General features: G+C 47.2%; 1 protein-coding gene across 2 annotated transcripts in view; it reads right to left on the bottom strand.

Annotated features, from left to right (window-relative positions):
- The window catches only part of PCSK1 (proprotein convertase subtilisin/kexin type 1), a 40,819-nt gene that overhangs the window by 4,766 nt on the left and 11,158 nt on the right, over positions 1-24,895 (bottom strand). The window contains exons 4-12 of one of the 2 annotated variants that reach the window (XM_029066969.2): positions 24,566-24,712; positions 22,866-22,942; positions 19,723-19,811; positions 15,921-16,093; positions 12,286-12,498; positions 8,004-8,104; positions 3,966-4,199; positions 1,816-1,973; positions 1,190-1,323 (exon numbers count right to left, since the gene is read on the bottom strand). In XM_029066969.2, coding sequence (XP_028922802.1) covers positions 1,190-1,323; positions 1,816-1,973; positions 3,966-4,199; positions 8,004-8,104; positions 12,286-12,498; positions 15,921-16,093; positions 19,723-19,811; positions 22,866-22,942; positions 24,566-24,712 — 1,326 coding nt within the window. The remainder of the gene's footprint in view (positions 1-1,189; positions 1,324-1,815; positions 1,974-3,965; positions 4,200-8,003; positions 8,105-12,285; positions 12,499-15,920; positions 16,094-19,722; positions 19,812-22,865; positions 22,943-24,565; positions 24,713-24,895) is intronic. The other variant, XM_029066978.2, reaches the window with a different exon arrangement.

Here is a 24,895-nt window from a genome sequence, read left to right as displayed (position 1 = left end):
GGAACCAAGGTTTGATTAGATTAGAACCAGATTAGACCACCCAGGCCGATGTTCTTTTCACTGGGTCGTGCCTTTTGTCATGCTTTCAGTGTTTGGAAGGGTTCCTTCAAGATCATCTGGAGTGATGGGGGCAATATAGTCCTGCACTGCTGCCCTGGCTGGGGCATTTGATTATGGTTCCTAACCCCGTTTGAGCTGAATTCCCATCCTGTCTCCAGTGGAACAGAGAAGAGTTCATGGTAGCCAATGGTTCGTACAATCTGAAAAGGAAGATCCAATCTGGGAATTGGCCTAAATGATCAGGTTTTAGTTAGGAGGGAAGTAGGTGACCTAGAACAGGACTGGGACGGGGAGCTGATTATCTTCGTTTGCCTCACCATTTAGTACAAGAATTGGCACACCGTTAAGTGCTTAACACATGCTTCTCTGTTGGAGAAGCAGCATGGCCTAGTGGATAGAGCCTGGGCCTGGGAGTCAGAAAGACCTGGGTTTTAACCCTGTTCTGACACTTGTCTACTGTGTGACCTCAGGCAAGTCACTTAACTTCTCTGTGCCTCAGTTATCTCATCTGTAAAATGGGGATTAAGACTGTAAGCCCGATGTGGGACAGGGACTGTGTCCTACCTGATTAATTTGTATCTATCCCAGCAATTAGAACAGTGTCTGGCATATTGTAAGTGCTTAAAAAATACCATTACAATTATTATTATTATTATTATTATTGTTATTATTATTAGTGTGCCTCTGGCCGCCACCAAGAGACCTGAGGGTAGGCTTCGGCAAATGACATCTCAAACTCAATTTTTCAGTAGGTGGATTGAGGCAGGTGTATCTATGATTTGCCAAATAATCAGTATCTCCAATCCTAAAATCCTTTGACCGGACTTCCCTGCACCCAGCTGTCCACATCCCAAGCTGGCACACATACAATAGGAAACCCAGATTCTAATCCTGGTTCTGCCACTTACCTGCTGGGTGACTTTGGGCAAGTCACTTAACTTCTCTAGCATCAGTTTTCTAATCTGTAAAATGGGGATTCAAAATCTAAACTCCCTCCCCTTTAGACAGTGAGCCCCATGTGGGTGGGAGACTGTCTGACCTGATTATCTTGTATCTATCCCAGCACTTAGCACAATGCTTGGCACATAATAAGCGCTTAATGAAAGCCACCATTATCTTGGAGACTCACCATGTCGGTAATTCGTAATGTCCAAGTGCCCACTGGGTTCTCTCCCCACGTGTGGACTGACATGAAATCCCAGTTCTTAAAGCCGTTGGGGGATGTGTCCCTCTCCCTTTCAGCCAACAGCACGGTACTGGTTCCTGTGTAAACGAAATAAACTCAAATTAACCGATGAAGCGGAAAGTCAAAAACCCATGGACTTACCCCAGGCTCTTCTGGAAATGGAATTAGCTCATTGGGACCCTTAGTCCATGGATTGCATGTAATTAATTCCTGCCCTTGGACAATAAATGGTAGTCTAATTGCCTGAGAGAGCAAATGGTGCATCAAACTACCTTTCTCTCAAGGGGAAGCATTGTCCCTTGAAGAATCAGATCTAGTAGGTCTCTTTTTCAGCAAGTTTAATTCACTGCTTAGCCAAGATCTAAGGATACCAGCCCATGGGAGTCTGAGTTTCTGCAAAACTGAAGCCAAAAGGACTAACTGTATTTCTTAAACATCTGAGTCTTTAAGAACCAGAACTTGTCCCTCACTGGAGCCCAATCAGATCATTGGATTTCCTCCCCTCCTGCATTAAATATCAATCTGAGTGCTTACTCTCTCTGAGGAAGATAACACTTGCTGGAACATACCTGAGGCTGAGGTGAGGGTGACGTGCAGGTCTCCCCTGCGGGAGTATTCAATTGTGGCTTCTAACTGCACGTGCTCCAGGGAGGTGATGACATTTTCCTGACCTTCACACGCTGTAGTCGGAATTTCAATGGTAACTTCTCCATTGGCTCTGAGGGCTCTGGGAACAGGAAGGGGTCAATGGGATAGATTGTTCCCGGCCTTCCTGCTGACCCACAGTTGACAGTGGCAAGGGGTCGCAGGGGGAAGGGTGAGGTAGAGCAGGGGAGAGGGGTGATCCACATTGGAAAGGAAGCTCACTGAGGGCAGGAAATGCCTTTGCCCGAATTCCGGGCTAGGCCTCGCCAACTGCAGCGGATAGTAAATAGTCCTGTAGGCTGGAGAAACTGGACGGGAATTAGAGCGTGCGTAAAGGAGCATCAAGGCAACTCCCCGGGCCCTAGGGAGAGGGGTGACCTCGGTGATCAAAGAGATGGAGGCAGTGCTGTTGCTTTCTTAGAATGCTCCCTCTGGGCACCAGGACAGCCGATGACTACTCCCTCTAGGCAGTAAGATCAGTGAATAACAATATCATTAATGACAATAATATTAATGATAATAATTGTAGTATTTGTCAAGCACTTACTGTGTGCCAGGCACGGTAATAAGCTCTGGGGCTTATTCATGCAAATCGGGTTGGACTCAGTCCCTGTCCCATATGGGGCTCACAGTCTCAATCTCCATTTTACAGATGAGGAAACTGAGGCCCAGAGAGGTGAAGTGACTTGCCCAAGGTCACACAGCAGACAAGTGGCAGAGCCGGGATTAGAAGCCATGACCTTTTGACTCCCAGGCCCGGGCTCTATGCACGACACCGTGCTGCTTCTCAGCTTGATTGGCTACGGAAAGCCCAGGGTGAGGTCAGAGCGGTCTGGGGAAGGCACGGTATGTGGACTACCCTGGCCCCCAAAGCAGCCTGACAGATTCACTGGCCTAGACTGGGAACAGTCTTTTTTGTTTTTTGTTGTTTTGTGGGTGTGGTATTTGTTAAGCACTTACTATGTGGCAGGCACTGTACTAAGTGCTGGGGTAGTTACAAGATCATCTTCATCATCAATGGTATTCACTGAGTGCTTACTGTGGGCAGAGCACTGTACTAAACACTTGGGAGAATATAGTACAACAGAGTTGATAAGCGAGTTTCCTGCCCACAGCGATTAACAATCTGGCCCAGTGGAAAGAACACATGCCTGGGAGTCAGAGGACCGGGGTTCTAGTGCTTGTCTTGTGGCCTCAGATAAGTCAATTGCTCGTTTTGTGACCTTCGGCAAGTCACTTCACTTCTCTATGCCTGTTTGCTCCACTGAAAAATGGGGATTAAATACCTGTTCTCCCTCCTGTCTAGACTGTGAGCCCCATGTGGGACAGGGACCTTGAACCTACCCCAGGGCTTAGAACGGTGTAATGTCATAGAGTAACTGCTTAGCAAATACCAGAAAAACAAATCGAAAAGCCTGTCCTTACAGTCTAGAGACACAATCCGTGTCCCACATGGGGCTCACAGTCTTAATCCCCATTTTACAAATGAGGTAACTGAGGCACAGAGAAGTGAAGTGACTTGCCCAAGATCACTCACAGCAGACAAGTGGCAGAGCTGGGATTAGCACCCAAGTCCTCTGACTCCTAGGCCGGTGCTCTTTCCACTGGGCAACACTGCTTCTTTTTTGAGTTGGCTCTGGTGAGAGCTTGTTGAAATGTGGGTCCGTTCATTCATTCAATAGTATTTATTGAGCGCTTACTATGTGCGGGGCACTGTACTAAGCGCTTGGAATGTACAATTGGGCAACAGATACAGTCCCTGCCTTTGACGGGCTTATAGAAGCCCGCCTCTGTGGCCTAGTGATAAAGGAAGAATACGCCCTCCCCTCCCCAGTGCCAGTTTGACGCTACTCCGGTCAGTCAGTCCGCCAGTCAGTCATAATTATAGAGCACTTACTGTGTGCAGAGCACTGTACCGAGTGCTTGGGAGAATACAGTACAACAGTAGACACGTTACCTGCCCACAATGAGACCCCCGTTCCCCAGAACACATGGATATCTGGGCTCCCCTCCTGAGCCTCCATGGACAAGCCTGGCTGGAGGCCCAGATGTCCCCCTCCGAGCCTTCACTCACCTGGGTTCAAAGGTCTTGTCTCGCACGATACACACTTTCTTCTCTGGGACGGCACGCCAGGTGCTGCGGTCGGCCAGATCCACCAGGGCCTTGGCATTCAGGAGCCCAAAGCCAAAGCGGCTGTTGACCATGAGCCCCGCTCCATTCTTTTTCCAGCCGGGGTTCAGGGCCAGCGGGTCGTATTCGGAAGTCCAAACCACCAGGTGCTGCATGTCCCTCCAGGTGAGGTTCGGGCTAGGGGGAAAGTTCTGGTTAGCGCTGCGGAACCCCTGGGATTGGAATCGAGATGCGGGACGTGGAATTTGACCGGCAGCATCTTCCATCAGGAGGGTGGAGCTGCGGCGCTGAACCCGTCTGCCACCACAGAAGCACCGTGGCTCAGTGGATCGAGCAAGGGCCTAGGAGTCGGGGGATCTGGGTTCTAATCCCAACTCCGACGCTTGTCTGCTGTGTGACCTTGGGCAACTCACTTCACTTCTTTGGGCCTCAGTTTCCTCATCTGTAAAATGGGGATTAAGATCACGAGCCCCAGGTGGTATCTGGACTGTATCCAACCTGATTTGCTTGTATCTACCCCAGGGCCTAGCACATAGAAAGTGCTTCAAAATACCACGATTATTGTTATTATTATTATTAATTGTCCTGTACACACTTAAGTCCTCACTCCGTCCCCACGGCACATGTATACATTTCTTTATATTTGGTTGCTTTTCCTACTTGTCATTCAAATTACTATTTGTCTCCACTGTTAGACTGGAAGATTCCGGAGGGCAGTGATCATGCCTGACAATTCTATTATAATCAATCAATACTTTTTTTGAGCACATAATATGCAGAGCACTGTATTAAGCACATGGGAAGATACAATCCACAGTCAGTAGTCACGTTCTTCGCCCATAATGAGCTTATTGTAGTCTCCCAAGAGCTTAGTACAGTGCCCTGCACAGAGAAGCAGCAGGGTCTAGCGGACAGAGCACGGGCATGGTAGTCAGAAGGACTTGGATTCTAATTCAGGCTCTGCCACTTGTCTGTTGTGTGACCTTGGGCAAGAAGTCACTTAACTTCGTTTTTCCTCAGTTACCTCTTGGGTAAAAGTGGAGACTAAGACTCTGAGCCCCATGTGGGACATGGACTGTGTCCAACCAGATGAGTTTGTATCTACTCCAGTGTTTTTAGTACAGTGCCTGGCACATAGTAAGTGCTTAACAAATATCATTAAAAAAAGAGTGCGCTAAATAAATGCTATTGACTGTTGGATGACAGTCTTCCCCTGAGCCCGTATCATCCTATCTGCACTCCTCCCCTATTTTGCACTTCCCGCCCCACCCCAGCCCAAGTCTCTCCAGGGAATCTGGGCCTTCGCCTCCCTAACGCTCAGTTTTCTATGTTCGATGTTCAATTTACAGCATTCCCAAGACACAGCTACAAGACAGAGAGAAATCCATACGATGTCCCTCTTGCAAATATAGCAAAGCCCTTTTCAAACATCCCACCCTAATCTTTCTTTTGGAAACACATTCTCTAGGTGCATTTTCTCCTGTTTTCTGTCTTTTCTTGGATCTGGTTTTTGGACAAATAATTAGGGGATTTCCCTGGAATTCAATTTAGAACATTCCAGGCGTTTGCTTGCTAAAAGTCTTTTTCGTGGGAGTGATCGCACAAAACAAATGACAGTTTGTTGACTGGCAATGAATCATTCCCCTCCTGACAGTCGTTCCGAGTTTGCTAGACTCAACAGGATTCACAAGTCACTTGAATGAATGCTTCTTGTTAAAACAGTGTGACATGGGCCCCTTCGCACAGATATGCTGGAGAGAAATAAACAACGCAGCCGAATGTAAAGTGCCGTTCGGAGAACCTGTCGGGAAATAGACGGGAGGACCGTACCCAGAGGGGGAAAGGACCCCAGCCGACCTTATTTCCGATTTCTGGGCAGCACCGCCCCCTCGGCAAGATCGTGGCATTTATTGAGCGCTTACTGTGTGCAGAGCACTGTACTAAGCGCTTGGGAGAGTGCACTACAACAGAGTTAGTAGAAGAGTCGTTCCCGTCCCACACCGAGCTTGGTTGAATGATTGACTGCAGTGTTCCAAGGTGGTGTGTTGACGTCTGCAGGGTTTGATGGCTCTGTGTTGATGACTACAGTGTTTGATGGTGGGGTGTTGGTGTCTGCAGGGTTTGATGGTGGGGTGTTGATGACTGCAGCGTTTGATTGCAGTGTTTATGCCTGCCGGGTTTGATGGTGGTGTCTTGATGACCGCAGTGTGTGATGGTGGTGTGTTGATAAGTGCGGGGTTTGTTGGAGTTGTGGTGCTGTCTGAGTGACCGATTCTCTTTCTATTTCTCTCTCTCCCCTCCAGATCTCCTGGCCCCTTAAAGGCCCCCAGCCCTAGGAAAGCCTTCTGATCAGTGTTTGGCCCAGCCTGCAGGTGGGAAGGAGACAGAAAATGGCCTTCTACAACCTGGTGAGTCTGCGTTTGGAGCTGCTCACGGTGGCCCAACCATTCCTCGTCTTCTCTGGGGCTGAGTCGGTCGCTGTCTATTGAACCGATGAGGAAAATGACGATGATATAAGGATGATGCTAATGGTGACGATGATGATACTGGGGACTGCAAAGGCTGGAGAGGGGGTGACGGGTTGAGGAGGGAGTGAGGGAAGTTATAGTGGTGATGCAGAAATGATTTAGGTACCGATATCACTCATCTATGGGGAGGTTCGGGTCGGGATCTGATACCGACCTTTACTGCATTGTTTCTGATGTGGATATAATGTACTCTAAGGGAGTGGATTGGGCAGGGGGATAGAGAGACTAAGGAGGGGATTGGTGTGAAGAGTACTTCACACCACTTCGAGCTATTGTTTCCCAAGAGAAAATCAAGTGCTTACCACAGTGCTCTGCACACAGTAAGCATTCAGTGAATATGGTTGAATGAATGAATAGGAAGAGTAGGAGTGGTGTGGCTCAGTGGAAAGAGCCCGGGCTCGGGAGTCAGAAGTCATGGGTTTGAATCCCAGCTCTGCCACTTGTCAGCTGTGTGACTGTGGGCAAGTCACTTCACTTCTCTGTGCCTCAGTGACCTCATCTGTAAAATGGGGATAAAGATCGCGAGCCTCACTTGAGACAACCTGATTGATAATAATAATAATAATAATAATAATGTTGGTATTTGTTAAGCGCTTACTATGTGCCGCGCACTGTTCTAAGTACTGGGGGAGATATAGGGGAATCAGATTACCCTGTATCTACCCCAGCGCTTAGAACAGTGCTTGGCACATAGTAAGCGCTTAACAAATACCAACATTATTATTATTATTATTAACAAATACCAACATTATTATCATTATTAGTATTAAGCTGATAACTAACTTCGGTTGATGCTATCATACCGGGAGTTGTGTGGGGCTGGTGAAAACTGTCTTGCTGATTTAGAGAGGAGGAGGGTGAGGGTGTTGGGACTGGGGAGGGGGAGGCCTGGCTTGGTGGCTTGGTGCTGACTGCTGGATTTGGGGATCGAAGATCCCAGCTAGAGGATCTTGGGAAAGCAGAATCATAGAGAAGCAGGAGCAAAGAGATGCAGCGTGGCTTAGTGGAAAAAGCGTGGATCTGGGAGTTGAGGACCCGGGCTCCGATTCCTGCTCTGCCACTTATCTGCTGTGTGACCTAGTTCAGGTCACTCAGAGTGGACCGCTAGGGGATGAATGGAAGACTTCCTCAGCTGGAGGTTGGTTGTATGGGTTTCAGGAAAATCTGTCTCCAACTCCACAGGGGATCTGACTGCTTTTACAACGGTAGCTCCCACAGGCATGAAAGAGGCACCTCCGTCTCCAGGAACGGACTGCACTTCAAAGCACCGAGCCACCTCCTTGATCGGCCTCGGCAGATCTGTCATCACTACACACAGCGGGAAATTGGGCCAGCGGTTTAAACCTGGGGAAGCTAAGCCAAAGTCTCTCTCTTTCTAAGGGATCCTTGGGCCCTGGATTTGGGTTGAAAGGGGGTTTGAATCGAAGCGGTGAGGAACTCTCTGACGTCTTACTTGGCCTCTAGAGCGAGAGCGAAGATCCCAGCGGCCAGCGGGGCAGAGGCTGATGTCCCCGTGTGGGTCACTGTGCACTCGTTGTGTAGGTCGGCGCTGGTCTGAGAAACAAGGGGACGGAAAGGAAGACAGAGAGGAAAATGGACATGTGAGGAGCTTGCCCAATCAGGGTTAGCAGATGACGGGGGCGTCTGCCCCAAACAGGAAACTCAGTTGGGGCTATATTCCCTCTCCTTCCCGAATCAATGGATCAATAATAATGATGCTATTTGTTAAGCACTTCCTATGAGCCAAGCATTGTTCTAAGCTCTGAGCAGTGTTCTAAGCACTGGTACACATAGGCTCTTGGTATTTCCCTTCCCTCTCTACTCTGTTCAACCCAGCTCTAGCTTCTGGCTGAAAGTATCTTTTCTGGGAAATTTCAAGGGGAATAGTTTCTCTTCTCCTGATATTATCTAAAGATACGCTGTGGGCAAAGAGGGAATGTTTGAAAATCGGCCAGGATCAGTAAAAGCCTGGTGTTTGGGCTAGATTTACTTGCCAGAATTTGATATATTCTGATTGGAATTTGAAGACTCCCCAGGTTCCTGGATTTGAGTCGCCAAATACAATTCAGGTGAGACCATCTCCTAGGACTTTTGGGGACTGGTCCACTGGCTGGTAGTGCTGACCACCTAGCGGGGCTTCTGTCCCACCCTAATGATGCCTTAAGGGGTCCTTCCCCTCTTCCACAAGCCCCTCCCCTCAAAAAATCACTCTAACAAGACTCTTGAACTCCAAGGCTCTCCACCAGAGCCTGGCACCAGGGGAATTGAAAATCCAACGAGCTAGGAAGATGTAGTCCTACTCTATTAAAACCTCACTCACTAACATACACTCTTAGTGAGTGAGGTTTTAATAGAGTAGGACTACATCTTCATACACTCTCACACATCTCTGATGGAAACTCAGGGCTCTTGAAAAATTCAGCCCACCTTCTACGTCCCCAATAGCACATGGCAGGTGGCGATGTTCGTTCACTGAATCATATTTACTGAGTGCTTACTGTGTGCAAAGCACTGTACTCGGCACTTGGGAGAGTACAGTGTAACAATAAGGAATAAACGGATACATTCCCTGCCCACAATGAGCAGTGGACAGGTCACTGAGCCAATGGAGATTTAGACGGGTCCCAAGGCAAAGTTTCTAGGCTGGGAAATTCATCCTAGAGGAGGGAGCCATGGATGTAAATTTGCTCAATTATCCCCTCCCTGGAATCCTACTTGGAAACACTGGATTTTCTGAGCTCTGGTAGTGGAGGTGAGAAAATCGGCAGGGAATGAGACTGTTTATCGTTGTAATGTACTCTCCCAAGCATTTAGTACACAGTAAGCACTCCATGAATACAACTGAATGAATGAACAGCACTGCCATTTATAACTGTTCAACTGGAGGCACTGGAAAGGCAGTGAGCATGGTGGCCCAAATGACAGGTGTCCATTGGCTAAAGACTGTTTCTTTTCAACTCCTTTAAGGAGCGCACAGCTCATTTATTTTTTCTCGGGACGATTTATCTTTTCAAAAGCCGAGTCGGTTCCTCGAATTTTCACTGAAGAGCAACGGGGAGACTGAAAAATAGACTGGATGATTGGAAAATGATGACTGAATTACTTAACAAGCCCAGCTGCTTGTAGGTGTCATTAAACAAATACAGCCTGAGTGGTTCTGTTCTCTCAGATCATCTGGGGAACTGAATATGTAAACCTTTCAGGCTCTTGAGGGAGAGTTTGGGGGGCGGAGGAGATGTTCATCTAGTGACCACACAAAATCTGTCCAAAATGATTAGGGCCACTATCAACGAGCTTGTTTTTCTTGGTGTGCTTTCCAAGGAAGCGCTCCAGAGAGGAGTTAATGTTAACTAGGGGAAAGAAAATGGGATTGAGAATCAGCAGACCAACTCTGCCACTGGATTGTAGTGTGACCTTGGGTAAGTCACTTAGCCTTTGGGCCTCGGTTTTCTCACCTGTAAAATGGGGACAAAACACCCTCTTGGACTGTGAGCCTCTTGTAGGTTATGTCTGCTCTGATTACCTTGTAATTACTCAGCACGTAACACAGTGCTTGGCCCCTTCTAAATCCTTAATAAAAGCCATAATAAATAAATGAAAAATACAAGGCTGAGCTGATCCTTTGAGGTCCACATGTTCACACCGGGCTTGACTCGGTTTCAGGGATGGACAGTATTTCCACATTGGAAAGGACACTGGTCCTGCAGGTGGGATTGTGATGCTTTTAAGAGCAGCAGGCAAATTGCCTAAAATAACCTGCTCAAGTTCAAATCGTTGATAAATTCCAAAAGCTGAGAGGGCAAAAAACCAAAGACCCAGGTTTGTTTGCTAACAGAGCTGCCATTCCAAGTTCATATCACCACATACAGCCTCTCTGAGCATCAGTTTCCCTCTCTGGACCTCAGTTTCCTCATCTATCAAATGGGAATTAAAGTTCCCATTCTTTTCCTTAGACCATGAGCTCCATGTGGGACAGGAACTCTATCTGATCTGATTATCCTCTGTCTACCCCAGTGGTTAGCAGAGTACTTGGAAGATAATAAACACTTAAATACTCAAATTATTATTTTTAGAGCAGCAAACTCTCTGGGATTTAGCCTTCTTCTCAACACAGGGTGGAAAATAAAACATCTAAAGCTCAGTGACCCAGAGGCCAGCGATTACGGTCAGGCTGGACCCGTGAACAGATCGGCTTTGTCACCCACTGAACAGTAGCCTTAAGGCGACCCAGTCGAGACCATCCCTTATTGAGTTTTCGCATTCTGGCCCCAGGTAAGAATTCAGACTTTACCACCTAAGAAATGGTGGCATTCTTGGTGTGAAATCGCTCTGAATCCTAAGGCAGACTGGTGACTGGGGTTGGATTGAACCGACACGTCTTTATGAAGGGGTGAAACATTAGGGCAGGAGTCCTAGATTCCTGAGACTTCTACGGATTGGGAATGCAGTACGCAGCATGGGCCTGGAAGTCAAAAGGATCCGGGCTCTAATCCCGGCTCCACCACATGTCTGCCGTGTGACATTGGTCGAGACATCTCACTTTTCTGGGCCTCCGTTACCTCATCTGAAAAATGGGGATTAAGACTAGGAGCCCCATGTGGGACAGGGACCATTTCCAACCGGATTAACTTGAATCTACCCCAGCTTTTAGAACAGCACTTGGCACATGGTAAGTGCTTAATAAGTACCATAACTATTAATTATTATTATTCATGGGGGGCCCCCAAGGACAGAAGGGGTGGAAATTGACTGGAGAAAGGCCATTCTTCTGCCCTCCTCAACCTTGACTTTGCCCCAGAATGATGAGGATCCGGGCATGACTTCTACCAGCTCAACCAGTTCTCCGTCTGTTTCTTATTAGGCAGCTGAGGAACACAGATTCCTTCAGGCCAAGGAACACAGACTCACAAATGTCCTTGTTGCCCTGTCTTTTTCTGGATGGCAGCAGGCCTTGGCATTGTATTCTGGGTCCATCATGTACCATTCCCGCTCGGTCCCCTGGGTTGAACTGGCAACTGGTATAACTGAAGTAGTGTTTCTGGGAGTGCCCTCAATTTAGCTGCTCGGGGAGAACGTGGAATCAGAGTGGACAATGTAGATAGCCTTTGAGAAGGTCAGAGCTGGGAGCCCCCCAAGGGGAGCCACAAGAGTGTGGAAGATTGGAAGACTAAATCTTTCTTTTTACGGCATAGGTTAAGTGCCGACTATGTGTCAGACGCTGTTCTAAGCGTCGAGGTAGGTACACGTTAACTTGGTCTGACACAGTCCCTGTCCCACCATGGGGCTCACACTCTAAATAGGAGGGAGAAAAGTTGTTGTCTTGTTCTTACCCAAGCGCTTAGTACAGTGCTCTGCACACAGTAAGTGCTTAATAAGTATGAATCAGTGACTGAACAGGTATTTAAACCCCATTTTACAGTTGAGGAAACTGAGGCTCAGAGAATTTAACTGACTTGCCCAAGTTCACACAGCGAACAGTTGGCAGAGCCAGAATTAGAACCCAGGTCCTCGGACTCCCAGGCCCGTGCTTTTCCCATCAGGTCACGCTGCTTCCCCAGAAGTGTGGTGGTTCCAGAGGGGTAGAGTAACCGCCTAGCAGCTAACTTTTCCGGAGACCGAACAGGAAGCCCGATGTACCAGGGCATCAAAGAGCGGCCACCCAATCTCTCCTAGGCAAATCACGCTATGAAATTCTCCCCTGTGGGGGCAGAGAAAGTCTGGTAAAAACAACCTACGATTCTCTGGTCAGTATAATCCCCACTGCTGTACGCTGTGGCCAACGTGGAAGAACACTTCTCTGCATACCAGGGCGACAGGCCTTGTTGGGAGGCGCTGCTGATGGAGATAGTGTAGATACTATCTGTGTAACCATCGCAGTCGCAGTTATCACCCTGGCGGCCGCCGTTCCCAGAGGCCCAGACGAAGATGGAGCCTTTTCCCTTTCTCCCCTGGAGGAAACGACAGAAGCGGGATTGCGTTAGCTGGGGGTGGGAGGGTGGGGGGTAAGGAGCCTCGGGTGGAAAAATGAAAGCAAAGAACCAGCCCCCAAGCTAGGTCACTAGCCTCCCTCCTCAACCCTGCTGCTGCCGTCAGGCGACCGACGGGTTTTCAGTGATGGAGTCACGTCTGGCTGGTTGAAGGGGAGGCAGAAATTGATGGCAGTGGTCCCCCGTCGGAATGTCACCTCCTGGCTTGTTTTGTGCTTCTCAAGTGTTTAGTGCGATGTGCCGCATCCAATATTGCTTCTATCAATCGGTCGATATTTATTTGGTGCAGAGCACCGTATTAAGCCCTTGGGAGAGAACAATAGAGTTGGGACACACAGTCCCTTCCCTCAAAGAGCTTACAGGGAGACACGATTCCTGCCCTCAAGGTAGTTACAGTCTCGTGCAGGAGATAGGCACTGAAATAAATTAGAGGCAGAGGGAAGCAATGGAATATAAACATATTCAGAGCTGTGAAGGGGAGGGAATGGAGTCAGCAACTAAATGGATCGAAGACATGGATTCAACTGCCTAGGTGGTCCAGGAGGGAGGAAAACTAGGAGCGTGGCTCAGTGGAAAGAGCACGGGCCTGGGAGTCAGAGGTCATGGGTTCGAATCCCGGATCCACCGCTTGTCAGCTGTGTGACTGTGGGCAAGTCACTTCACTTCTCTGTGCCTCAGTTACCTCATCTGTCAAATGGGGATTAAGATTGTGAGCCCCACGTGGGACGACCTGATTACCCTGTATATACCCCAGCGCTTAGAACAGTGCTCTGCACATAGTAAGCGCTTAACAAATACCAACATTATCATTAAAACTACTGGTCCTCCTCCTACTTCTCCTTGTTCTCCTCCTCCTGCTCCTACCACTATTACCTTTACTTCTATCATTACTGCTACTCCTACTACTAGAGAAGCAGCATGGTGTAGTGGACAGAGCCCGGGCCTGGGAGGCAGAAGGTCTTGGGTTCTAATCCCGGCTCCGCCACCTGTCAGCTGTGGGACTTTGGGCAAGTCACTTCACTTCTCTGGGCTTCAGTTTCCTCATCTCTAAAATGGGGATTAAGACTGTGAGCCCCAAGTGGGACAACCTGATCACCTTGTATCCCCCCGGCGCTTAGAACAGTGCTTTGCACATAGTAAGTGCTTAACAAATGCCATCGTTATCATTATTATTATTGTCTGCTGGGGAACCTTGGGCGAGTCACTTCACTTCTCTGGGCATCGGTTTCCTCATCTCTAAAATGGGGATTAAGGCTTGCGAGCCTCATGTGGGACAACCTGATTATCCTGTATCTACCGCAGCGCTTAGAACAGTGCTCGGCACAGAGTAAGCGTTTAACAAATACCAACATCATTACTATCTCTAAAATGAGGATTGAGACTGTGAGCCTTACGTGGGGCAGGGACTGTGTCCAACCCCATTTGCTTGTTATCCAACCCAGTGCTTGGCACACAGTAAGCGCTTTACAAATACCACTATTATTATTATTATTACCACCGCTTCTACTTCACTGCTGCTATTACTCTTTTAGCTGCTGTTACACTACTTTCATATTAATGTCTATCTCCCCCTCTAGACTGTAAGCTTGTTATGGCCAGGAAACGTGTCTGCTGATTCCGTACTCTCCCAAGTGCTTAGTACAGTGCCCTGCACATAGTAAGCACTCAATAAATATGGTTAGTTGACTGACCGAAATTGCTATTGCTACTACTGCTAGTAGTAGTCGTATTACTGTGAGTTTTGTTAAGCATTTACCCTATGCGGAACCCTCTGTTAAGGGCTTGGGAGAGTTACATTAGAGTTGGTAGACAGGATCCCATCCCTCAAGGGCCTTTACAAGTAGTCACAAAAGCAGTGTGGCCTAATGGAAAGAGCACAGGCCTGGGAGACAGAGGAACTGGGTGCTAATCTCAGCTCCGCCTGCTGTGTGACCTTGGACAAGACCCTTAACTTCTCTGTCCCTCAGTTTCCTCAACTATAAAATGGAGATTCAATCCCTGTTCTTCCTCCTACTCAGACTGTGAGCCCCATGTGGGTCAGGGACTGATTAAATTGTATCTATCCCAGCAGTTAGAACAGTGCTTGACACATAGTAAGTGCTTAACACATACAGGAATCATCGTCTTTTGCACACTGGCCAAAAGGGGCCTCCTCATTGCTGCTGTCCTCGGTCCAGCAACCAGGAACAGGGTGTGCAAGGCCAAGCTAGGCAGATTCACAACCTCTTCAAAACCTCCCAGGATGATGCAGGACACAGAGAACCCCTGGAGTCTACCTCTTGAAACCACATAACTCTTCTTTCCCCAGGGGAGCAAGAGCTGCCATCTTCCATAGCCTCTTTTTCTCTGCTTATACCAGCCCAAGCAAGAGCTACTCTTTGCTGCCTCCTCCGTACTTCCAGAACTCTACGGCGGCTTTCTTCACTTCCAGTTTTATCTCTTGGTGGGCTGATGGATAATCCCAAGATGGACATTGTTTCTGCTACAAATGAAGAGGACAGCGTGATATTACCTATTATCAGTGCCCTGACTTGTACTCCTTGTCTCCATTTTGACTTTGTAACGTGGGGCCCGTGCTCAGGAGATAATGCACAGCCTTAAGGTCAGTGAAACAGAGTTCCTTTATCCTGGATTGCATTTTAAACACAGCATTAAAGAGCTCTGGGTACCATTAACTGAGTTTGTGTAACAACCCAAGAGCAGTAGGAGAGGAGAAAGTCGACTGACAGAGAGTCAAAGGAAGAGCAAAGAGAGAAGAGAATTTTTTTCCACAAACACCTTTAGAGCAAGGATTAATTGGCTAGCCTGTGGGCAGAGATCGTGTCTACCAACAGTATGGCACTCTACCAAGTGGTGTTAGTCCAGTGCTCTGCGCATAGTAAGCACTCCATAAGTACCACTGATTGATTGATTGATTGATTTCTACTTGGGTCCTGGCTGATGGGACTGATTTACACTTCCCCTTTTCCCACTTGGCAGAGTAATTCTCCTTTCTTCATGCATTTGAAAGGCCAGCCGTCTTTGACGAGAGACCACCACTTTTTCTCTGTGCCAACTCAAGGGTCAGAGAGGCCCGGGCATCCAATATGGTCATTTATTCAATAGCATTTGTTGAGCGCATACTGCGTGCAGAGCACTGTACTGAACGCTTGGGAGAGTACAATATTCCCTGTCCACAATGAGCTCACGGTCTAGAGGGGGAGAGAGACATTAAAATAAAGAAATAAATTACAGATGTGTATAAATATTGTGGGGCTGGGACGGGGGGATGAATAAAGGGAGCAAGTCAGGGGGACGCAGAAGGGAATGGGAGAAGAGGACAGGAGGGCTTAGTCAGAGAAGACCTCTTGGAGGAGAGGTTTTCTCTTCTTGAGGATTCCTACCTGCTTGATCCCATATTCAAAAGCTTTCTGGGCCAGCCGCCCGGGACCTTCCACGGTCTTTCCGTCATCATTGGGTCCCCAGCTGGCACTGTAGATGTCCACGTGGTCCGGATTGAAACCGATTGAGCTGGCTTCAATAGCATCTGTCACGATGCCATCCAGCATCCGTATTCCTAAACAGCGAAGAGAAGAGTCGGTTCCCCGTTAATTATGCCTAAGGCACGGCGGGGTGACAGTACATCTCATACCGAGAACAGACAGGTGCCAGATTTGTATTAAAGAGTCTCCAAACAAAGGGCTGGGAACAAGAACTCTGAAAGCCCCAGCTGCTGTGCCTAAGGAGAAAAAAGCCTGGGCCTCTGAGGTCTGATTAAAAAACCCCGTTCTTATGTCTCTGCTGAAGGCACACTCCGAAGAGCACACTTCCTCTCCTCTCCTTCCACGTAATTCCAGAAATGAAATCATCAACTTGGATTTGATTTGTGCTCCTGGGGGTTGAGTGACCTTCCACGTAAACTCTTCCTGCTTACTGGTACCTGTCTTCAGCTTTGTGAATTCAAGAGTCAGAAGAGCAGAAAGTAATTTGGACAGATACATGCACCTCCTTGATTATTCCCCATTGATATTGCTAGAGTGTACTCAAGTCTTGAGTCAGAGAGGAAATGCGCTTTAGAACTGATGGCCTAGTGTTGCACTATTCAGTAATGATTATATATAATAATACCTGTCTCCTCCTCTAGACTGTAAGCTTGTTGTGGGCAAGGAATGTGTCTGTTTATTGTTATACTGTACTCTCCCAAGTGCTTAGTACAATGTTCTGCACACAGTAAGCGCTCAATAAATATGATTGACTGTCTGACTACCAGGAAGTGGAACTAATAGTAGTGATAATGATGCTAAAAATAATCGAGGTATTTGTTAAGCTACTATATGCCAATTTCTGTGCTAAGCACTGAGAGTACGTACAATATAATCAGGTCAGATGCAGTCCCTGTCTCCCCATGGTGCTCACAGTCTAAGGGGGAAGGAGAACAGGCATTTTGTTCCGCTTTTATAGATGAGGAAACTGAGACACAAAGAAGTTTAGTGATTTGCCCAGGGTCACACTTCAAGGAAGTGGCAGAGCAGAGATTAGAACCCAGCTCCTCTGAGTCCCAGGCCCAGGCGACCTGAGACGTGTCGTAGTCTAGTGGAAAGAGCCCAAGACTGGGAATTAGGAGATGTGTATTCTAGACCCATCTCCACAACTGGCCTGCTGTGAGACCTTGGGCAAGCCACTGTACGTCTATGTATCTCACCTGTAAAATGAGGATAAAACACTTGTTCTCCTTTCTTTTTAGTCTGTGTGGGACAAGGACTGTTGTGACCAGTCTGATTATCTTTTCTCTACCCCAGTGCTCAAGTTGTAAGTTGTAAGTGCTTAATAAACATCATCGTTATTATTCTTAGTAAATAGAACATTTGGCGATATAATTCTGTGCGATGTGGGCCATGGCAGAGAAATAATTTTAAATACACACATTGATTGGCTTATCCCTCCCAGGAAGATTGCACTTTAAGGACAAAGGTGAGTTCTTGTAGGACAGAACCCATTGTTTTGGGGAGTTTTTTGATGGTACTTGTTAAGCCCTTACTATGTGCCAAGCATTATACTAAAGGCTTGGGTAGATACAAGATAATCAGGTTGGACACAGTCCCTGTACTATATAGAGCTCAAGTCTAAGTAGGAGAGAGTAGGACTTAATCCCCATTTTATAGAGGATGTAACTGAGGCAGAGAGAAGTTTAGTGACTTGCCAAATATCACACAGCAAACGAATGGTGGGCCAGGATTAAAACCCAGGTCCTCTGACTTCCACACCTGTGCCCTTTCCACTAGGCCACATTATTTCTACTTCATCAGGAAATTTTCTGCTCCGTGGTCCCTGGGCCTCTCTTTCTCCCTGGCCGACCACTGAAATTGCATCTCCTCCAAGAGGCATTCCCAGATTAAGTTCCCATTTCTTCTTTTCCCACTCCCTTCTCCATCACCATTGCTCTTGGATTCACACCTTCCGTTTACCCCACCCTCAGGTCCATAGCACTTGTTTCCATATCCATAATTTATTTATATTACTATCTCTCTCCCCCTCTAGAGGCAAGCTCCTTGTGGGCAGGCAGTGTGTCTAACGACTCTGTTATATTGACTCTCCTAAGTGCTTATGACAGTGCTCTGTACACAGTAAGCACTTGATTGATAGGTGCTTCACATTATACTTTCCCAAGCGCTTAGTACAAATGCTCTGCATACAGTAAGCGCTCTTGAAATACTATTGATTGATTGGCTTACCTTAGGTATCCACACACTGTTATGTCACTGTTGTGGCATTGCATCCCCAGCCTTGCAGAGCCTGAGGGGGCGATTGCATATTCCCAAGGCCAGGAGGGCCATCCTGAAGGTGGCTGACCTAGGCAGGCTCTCCAAAGCTTCCCAAATGTCAACACTCTCCCTACACTTCCCTTCCTATAGGAATGTTTTCATTTGACCTAAGCCAAATAGGACAAGTGACCGGAGAGAGTAAAATCCCAGTCTTCTCACTGACCCTCAAGATGGAGGCGACTTTTGACACCCAATCACCGACCTTTAGCGCCCAAGAAACTAGACTACTTTCTCTTGGAAAACATGCCATCCATCTAAGGCAAGGAAGACCTTTTTTCATGGACTACCCTTTCTTAACATTTAGGACACCAGATACAGGATTTAGGAATGCTTAATCCATCAATCCGTGGTATTTATTGAACACTTACTGGGTGCAGAGCATTATAGTAAACACTTGGGAGAGTACAAAACAGTAGCATCGGTAGACACGTTCCCTGCCTACAACAAGCTCACAGTCTGGAGGGATGAAGCTTTGACCAAAGCCTTGACAACGCAAGACTTAACCTCCTAGGTTTATGAGATTCCTGAAACATTCTGGCTGAGAAGATCACTTATGAAACTACATTTGGGTCAACAGTCTTAAATGGGCTAATGTAGACTACAGCTGTGACCCCCACAGGGAAATGGAGACTTGATAGTCCCCGTTGGGCTTGAATTAGCCAAATCCTGTCACTCTGCTCCTCTTTATCCGTCTCGACCCAGCCACACAGAGAGTTGGTCACATGCGAGCGACACCTTTTCAGGTCAGTTTAGCTCAGTTTCCATTTGTAGACTTCAAACGGCATATCGACAGTTGGCCTTTCCTCCATTTAGAGGTCTTTTTAATTACCAGAAGTCCTCGGCGAACCTTAGTGAGTACTGAAGATGGAGTTATGTCAATAAAAGTCCAAGCGTCTGGGACTTGGACTATTTCCAAGAACTTCCACATGCTAAAGAGTAAACTTTCAATTCTCTCACTCTCTCTGAAACAATAAATACTATGGATTGATGGAGTAAAATTGGGATCTCGGTGTCCTAGTTCAAAAGCCTGCATAGTCTATTTCTGAGAACTCTCCCCTGCCACTGGAATAATTCAAACTGACTCAAGAGGCAGAGAAAATCTAGCTCTTTCGGTGCAGCTTTCAGTAACAAACCAGAGAACTTAAGAAATTGAATATGACTTGAAATCTGGTTCACATTTCCCGTTATTTTTTTCCAAGATAATAAAAGAAAAATGGAAACTTGTAACCAGCCAATATTTTACCAAATAAATAACCCTCTATTTTGCCAACTCTATATCAATTTGGTAACAAATCCCAAGTGGTGCTTTTTCAGACTCTTCAGTGCTTTCCATTCCTGCTCCATTGGTTCAAGCAATCCCTCCATTACCCAGCTTTGGGCCTACCTCCAACTTTGGAATCGAAGGCGACGCCAACCCCACATTTCTTGTTGTTAGCTTGCATGGCGATCTCGCCAGCACATCTTGTGCCATGTCTGGGTAAAACAAAAATGTGAACATATGAAAAATAGGGATGCATTGATTTTTCTCAAATGCAAAGAGAACATTAGGTCAGCTATCTCTCACTGGAATCACCACCAGGTCATTATATTCTGATGAAAGGTGGAATGCTTTCCAAGCTCTGATGTGGCAAATGAACCACGTGTGTGTGTGTGCAGAGGGTCATTCCTGGGCTGAGCAGGGTGCTCTGGGTCACGTGGGGAAACAGAATGGCCAAGGTCAGTGTTGACCAGAGCAGAACCCCCAAGTCCAACCGGGAATTTGCTGAACTGTATAACCTGGGTTGGTACCATTGACCATTCAAATGATTATCTTTCTGCAGAAAGGACAGGAATTCCCCAAAGACACGGAATACAGATCAAATCATTTTGGCTTTGTTTAGAAAGCGGAAGGCAGCTCTGATTTCTTCCATCACTATACACTTAGGACTAGTACTATAATAATGGCAGCAGTTCCATATTTCATCTTAATTTTCTCCCTGGGGCGGGGGAATGCATGTTCCCCAGGGCCAGGGGGAGGTGAGCTTTCTCAATCTTTTCCTGCCTGCTCACCTTCCCCTAGGCTTTTGTGAAGGTAAAGAGATGCCGGTTGCTTGTTGGAGTCATGTTTTGGGCTGTCCAACAACTAGGTGATGGACCCTTTGAACAGTGTTTTGTGGGAGCCAGAACAGAGACTGCTTGAAGCAGTTCCAGGGGAAGGAACTCTTTACCCTCTTCTCCTTTCACTCAGTCAATCGAGACCAAAAGCTCATTGTGAGCAGGGGATCTGTCCATAATAATAATGATTACTAATCATGGCATTTGTTAAGTGCTTACTATGTGCCGGACACTGTACTAAGTGCTGGACTCAACTCAGTTGTACGGTACTCTCCCAGCCAATCAATCAATTGGGATTTATTGAGTGCTTACTGTGTGCTTGTGGGAGCACAACAATATAACAGACATAGTCCCTGCCCACAATGAACTTACAGGGATAGATTGAAAGGAGAAAAGGTTAAAACTCCCAAGAGCTTAGGCGATGCATTGCACACAGTAAGCACTCAATAAATACCTACTCTAAGGGGGATGGAGAACAGGTACTTAATCCCCATTTCAAAGACGGGAAACTAAGGCAGAGAGGAGATAAGTGACTTGACCAAGATCCCACAGCAGACAAGAGGTAGAGCTGGGACTAGAACCTAGGTCCTCCTGTGCAATTTCCACTAGGCCATAGAGCCTCCCGAGCACCCAAGTGTAATGATAATTGGGAGGGAGAATAATAATCAGTGTATTTCCTGTAAATAAGTATAATAATGACATTGAAGTTAATGAGAGGATCCGTACCCCTCGCTAGACATGAAACCTCTTTGTCCTTTGATATACAAGCTAGGAAACAGGTATTATTGGACTGTAAGTTTGTTCTAGGCAGGGAATGTGTCTGTTATTTTGTTATATTCTACTCTCCCAAGCACTTAGTATAGTACTCTGTACACAGCAAGCACTCAGCCAAATACGATCGACTAACTATTACGGGAAAGTAACAGCTTTGCTGGCATTCCCACCAGGGATCATTTGTAATTAAACATGGAGCACACCATGGTCCTCTAGACTGAAAGCTCATTATGGGCAGGGAACGTTTCTGCTAATTCTGTTGTCTTATACTCTCCCAAGCGCTTAGTACAGTGGTCTGAACATCGAGAGTGCTCAATAAACACTATCGATTGATTGATTAAAATATCTCACCACCCAATACTAGTGTGCATGAATAGTCCCCACAGTTTGGCAAGAAGACAGCGAAACCTCAGTACACATAAATGTCAAATGCAGAGTTCCCTGCACTTTGGTGATTTTGCTATTTAACTGTGCAGCAATGTTTGCGATGAAATATTCAGATACTGCTCAGATTAATGCCATTTGCATATTAAGTAAGATCGGTGGTGATGGCAGGTAGGGTGGGAAGAGAAAATGTCGATGGAATCAGCAGATAATGGTCTCCCACTGCTCTAAATGCCGAGGCAAAACAGAGACATCCATTTTCAAAATGAGGGACATTTATCCTGGGACAACAGCCTCTCCTGACAACTTTAATCCCTGTCCGGCTGCATGATTAATGTTGGAGGTACTTGATTTGGTGGACAGATAATAAGGAAGCAGAGCGACTGTCGTTCATGGTGTGGTTGTCGAATAGAGGCAGCCTAATCGACTTTTGGAAACTGACTTCTTGAAGCTCCTGTATTTGGAGCTGGGATTTCTTCAACTGGGGTGTGCATCAATGGTTTGACCTGGAGATGGGTTGGGAAGACATTATCAGCTCCCAAAACATGCTGGTTATTGATTGGTGCATCCTGGGCTGATGGACATAAAATCATAGACCTAGTGATTGAATGCCACCAGCTTTGAACGGCATAAGGACACACATTCAGTCGAAGAATCAGTCATATTTGCCGAGTGTTTACTGTGTGCAGAACACTGTGCTAAGCACTGGGGGGAGTACGATATAACAGAGTTGGTAGATATATTCCCAGCCCACAGCAAGTTTACGGTCTAGAGGAGATTCAATCAATTAATCATTTATTGAGTGCAGGGCACTGTACTAAGCACTTGGGAGAGTACAATCTAACAGAGTTGGTAGACATGGGCAGGGAACATGTCTGCTAACTCTATCGTAGTGGACTCTCCGAAGGGCTTAGCACAATGCTCAGACCATAGTAAGCACTCTAAATGCCATTGATGAACCGACCGATTGATGGATGGATATCTCTTTGTCTCCTGAAAGTTGCTTTCTGGGATCAGCCAGGTGATTATATTACCCACATGCATGCTGCAGATGATGATGTCACAAAGTTGGAGATAAATGAAACTGAAGCGAGTGCACTGACTTGGGGATTCAGACAACTTCCATACTCAGATTTTTCTGGGAGATGCAATGAATTGTCGGTAATGCAAATGCTAAAACACACACACACATCCTCCCCCCGCCAAGAGTACATCAGGCCCAAGAGAGCCGTAAACACCGGACCCTATCTTTTCCAAACATGGTCATTTACTCACTTGTTTTCATTCGTCAGATCATATCTCGGAAACGGATCGTGGTCGTTATCATTAAAATCATAGCTGGCATCTGGATCCTAAAGAAAGGACAAAGACATATGACAGTGTAACTGACGAATCATCCCCATGCCTACTGCCACAGTTCAGCTGACTGTGCTTAGACCTCAAAGGTCTGCAGATGGAAGGGACGGGCTTTGAGAAGTGAAGAGTTGAGGGCAGGTCCTTGCCAGGGTGCTTATGGTTCCGAGACGGATCCGGTAAGGTACGGGAAGGGGAGACACGGGGGAGAACTCAGGGAAGGAGCTGAGCTGCTCCATGTGACTAATATCTGTCAGCCACCCTCCCTCTTATGCTGCCAATGTTATGGTGGAAGTAGCTCCTCAAGGGAAGGAAAATAAGGGTGAGGAAATTAACGCCCAACTCCTTCCCCCCAGATTCATGACTGCTCTGTGAGAGGTTCTTAGGGGTGGAGGGGTGGAAGGTGAGAGAACAGGAGGGAGATAGAATCCTTTGGAATTATTATCTCTGCCTCAAGAGTATCATCTCACTTTTCTACCCTACGCTACTTCAGACAACCCTTCCATTACCCAGATTCCCTTGCTTTCTTCTAATGACTTCTCTCTCTCATACTGCTGAAAGTCTATTGCTCTGCCCTAAAGAATCTCTCTTCCCTCTCTCTCTCTTTTCACTTTCACTATCTTCTCCTCTCTCTCTCCCCCTCCTCTCCTTTCATTTTTTCTCTCTCTTCTTTTTTCTTTCCTTTCATTCTCTCTCTACATTTCACAGTCTTTGTCTCTCTCACTCTCAGCCCTCCCAGCCTGCTCTCTACATTTCACTCTTTGTCTCTCTCACTCTCAGCCCTCCCATCCTTCTTTCTTGTTCGACACACTCCTATCTTCTCGTGTTATTCCCTCCACAGAAGAGGTGCAGAGTTCTTTGTAGAGAGTGGAGGAGGGGCAGGAGGCATGGGTGAGAAAAGATGTAGAAGAAAAATCCGGGTACAAGATCACAGAGTCGACTTTCTCCATTGAAATGTCCAGAATTGTGATGCAGAGCTATGCAAATGCCTAGCCCATATCCCCTGGTCCTCCTCTCCTTTTCCTGCTATGATTTCGGTTGCTGCCTCAGTGTGTGTGTGTGTGTGTGTGTGTGTATATGAAATTAAGTGTTTGGGCAAGGTCACATACATGTGTGCATGTGCATGTAATTAATTGTTTGGGCAGGGTCACACACTTGGGAATGTGCACCGTTGCCATATCCAAGCTCAGAATCTGCAGGGAAAAGCAGAGAGATATTAGCCACAGAGAGGCCTTCGGCATCTAGCTTCGTCTGATTGCCTTTAGTGCACACCGAGCTCAAAAAGGCCTTGAAGGGGCTTTAATAATTCAGCATTGTTCCATAATCCTGTGTCTGGCTGGCGCTTGTGCGCGTGCGCACAGACACCCACCCACCCGCACGCACAACACACACAGTCCCGTACACTGCAAAATCCTCCACTCCTGTGAGGCTAGTGCTGTTCAATTCTCAGAGACCCGAGGAAGGTTTGCAATTGGGCTGAAGGGAGGGGAAGCCAATCTGTGACCCATGCCAGATGTAGGACAAAGCAGCCTGCTTCCCAGAAGGGGAGGGACAGTCTTTGCCCGGGCCTCGGCCCGCTCCGCCCTGGCACAGGACCGTGGCTTGCAAGGAGCCCGGCTCACATAATTGGCATAGATGTCCGTGTGGTTCCACTCCAGGCCGTCGTCGAGCACGGTGATGACCACCCCCTTCCCAGTGATTCCTTTCTGCCAGACGGGCAGGACGTGCAGATCCAGTTTCGGCAGGGTCGGAGTCATCCGGGTGTCTTGCTAGCCAAGAAGCACAAAAAAGCCATGACGCACGGTGCTTGCACACACAAGATGCCTCCTGGGCTAAGGTTGGTGGGGACAGGTAGTTTAACCTTGCCAGGGGGGAGGGGGGTATTTAGGACAGGCGATTTGGCTGAAATCATCCAAGCCTCTCTGGGTTTTCCAGGGCCAGGCTGGATCTCC

Source organism: Ornithorhynchus anatinus, chromosome 1, assembly GCF_004115215.2.
Source record: "Ornithorhynchus anatinus isolate Pmale09 chromosome 1, mOrnAna1.pri.v4, whole genome shotgun sequence".
Classification (NCBI taxonomy): domain Eukaryota; kingdom Metazoa; phylum Chordata; class Mammalia; order Monotremata; family Ornithorhynchidae; genus Ornithorhynchus; species Ornithorhynchus anatinus.
Note: the sequence above shows the minus strand (reverse complement) of the source record. Positions and strands in the feature narration are given on the sequence as shown.